Source organism: Camelina sativa, unplaced genomic scaffold, assembly GCF_000633955.1.
Source record: "Camelina sativa cultivar DH55 unplaced genomic scaffold, Cs unpScaffold04476, whole genome shotgun sequence".
In the NCBI taxonomy this organism is placed as follows: Eukaryota; Viridiplantae; Streptophyta; class Magnoliopsida; order Brassicales; family Brassicaceae; genus Camelina; species Camelina sativa.
Genome location: NW_010925570.1, coordinates 1 through 643, shown reverse-complemented (window position 1 = coordinate 643; position 643 = coordinate 1). Strand labels below are relative to the sequence as shown.

The 643-nt window shown below is 36.5% G+C and overlaps 1 protein-coding gene across 1 annotated transcript; it reads left to right on the top strand.

The window, feature by feature from the left end:
- On the top strand, positions 1-458 carry LOC104774668 (uncharacterized protein At1g32220, chloroplastic-like; the record flags this gene model as incomplete). The annotated part of the gene is given in 2 exon segments (XM_010499185.1): positions 1-41; positions 145-458. Coding segments are annotated over 2 exon segments (212 nt in total), but the record flags the coding sequence as incomplete, so codon positions are not given.
- Between the last annotated feature and the right edge of the window lie 185 nt (positions 459-643).

The window sequence follows — 643 nt, the reverse complement described above, 5'->3', positions numbered from 1 at the left end:
TAAAGCTGCCACTTAGTCTCATTGGAGCTCCACTCGAAATGGTAAAACAAGAAGAGATATGCATCAATCTTGTTTTTGTCTTGAAAACAATCTTTTGAATAACAAAAATGTGAATCCTTTTTTCTTTTTTCTTATCATCTGAAGGTTTTGAAGCTGTTCCCAAAAGAGGTGACGAAGCTTCCACTGATCGGGCCACTTTTAATACCACCAGTCAATGTTAAATCCGTTGCAGGAACTGCGGTAAAAGCTGCAGTCGACCCCGAGTTCGCTTCTGGAATCATCGATGTGTATGGGATCCTTCAACACGGTCACTGAACTCGACACCAATGGCTTAACAAAGTTTCTCTTGACTAAAAAATCAAATGTAACAACAACCATTGTCTCTAAGTTTTGCCACAAAATAAATTTTGAAACTGAAGCAGCCTCAAGCAATAATAGAGATTCAATTTCTTTTTCTTTTTGAGTGGAGTGCCAAAACAAATTAACAATGCCAATCATATCGAATTAGCTTGTAACAAGGTTGGCCTATTGAGTTGATTAAACGGGTTATATTTAATAACCGGACTAAACCGTAACCGTGTATGATTTATTAAATAATTTTAAAAAAGCAGTCGAACCGGACATAAAAGGCATAATAAACCTA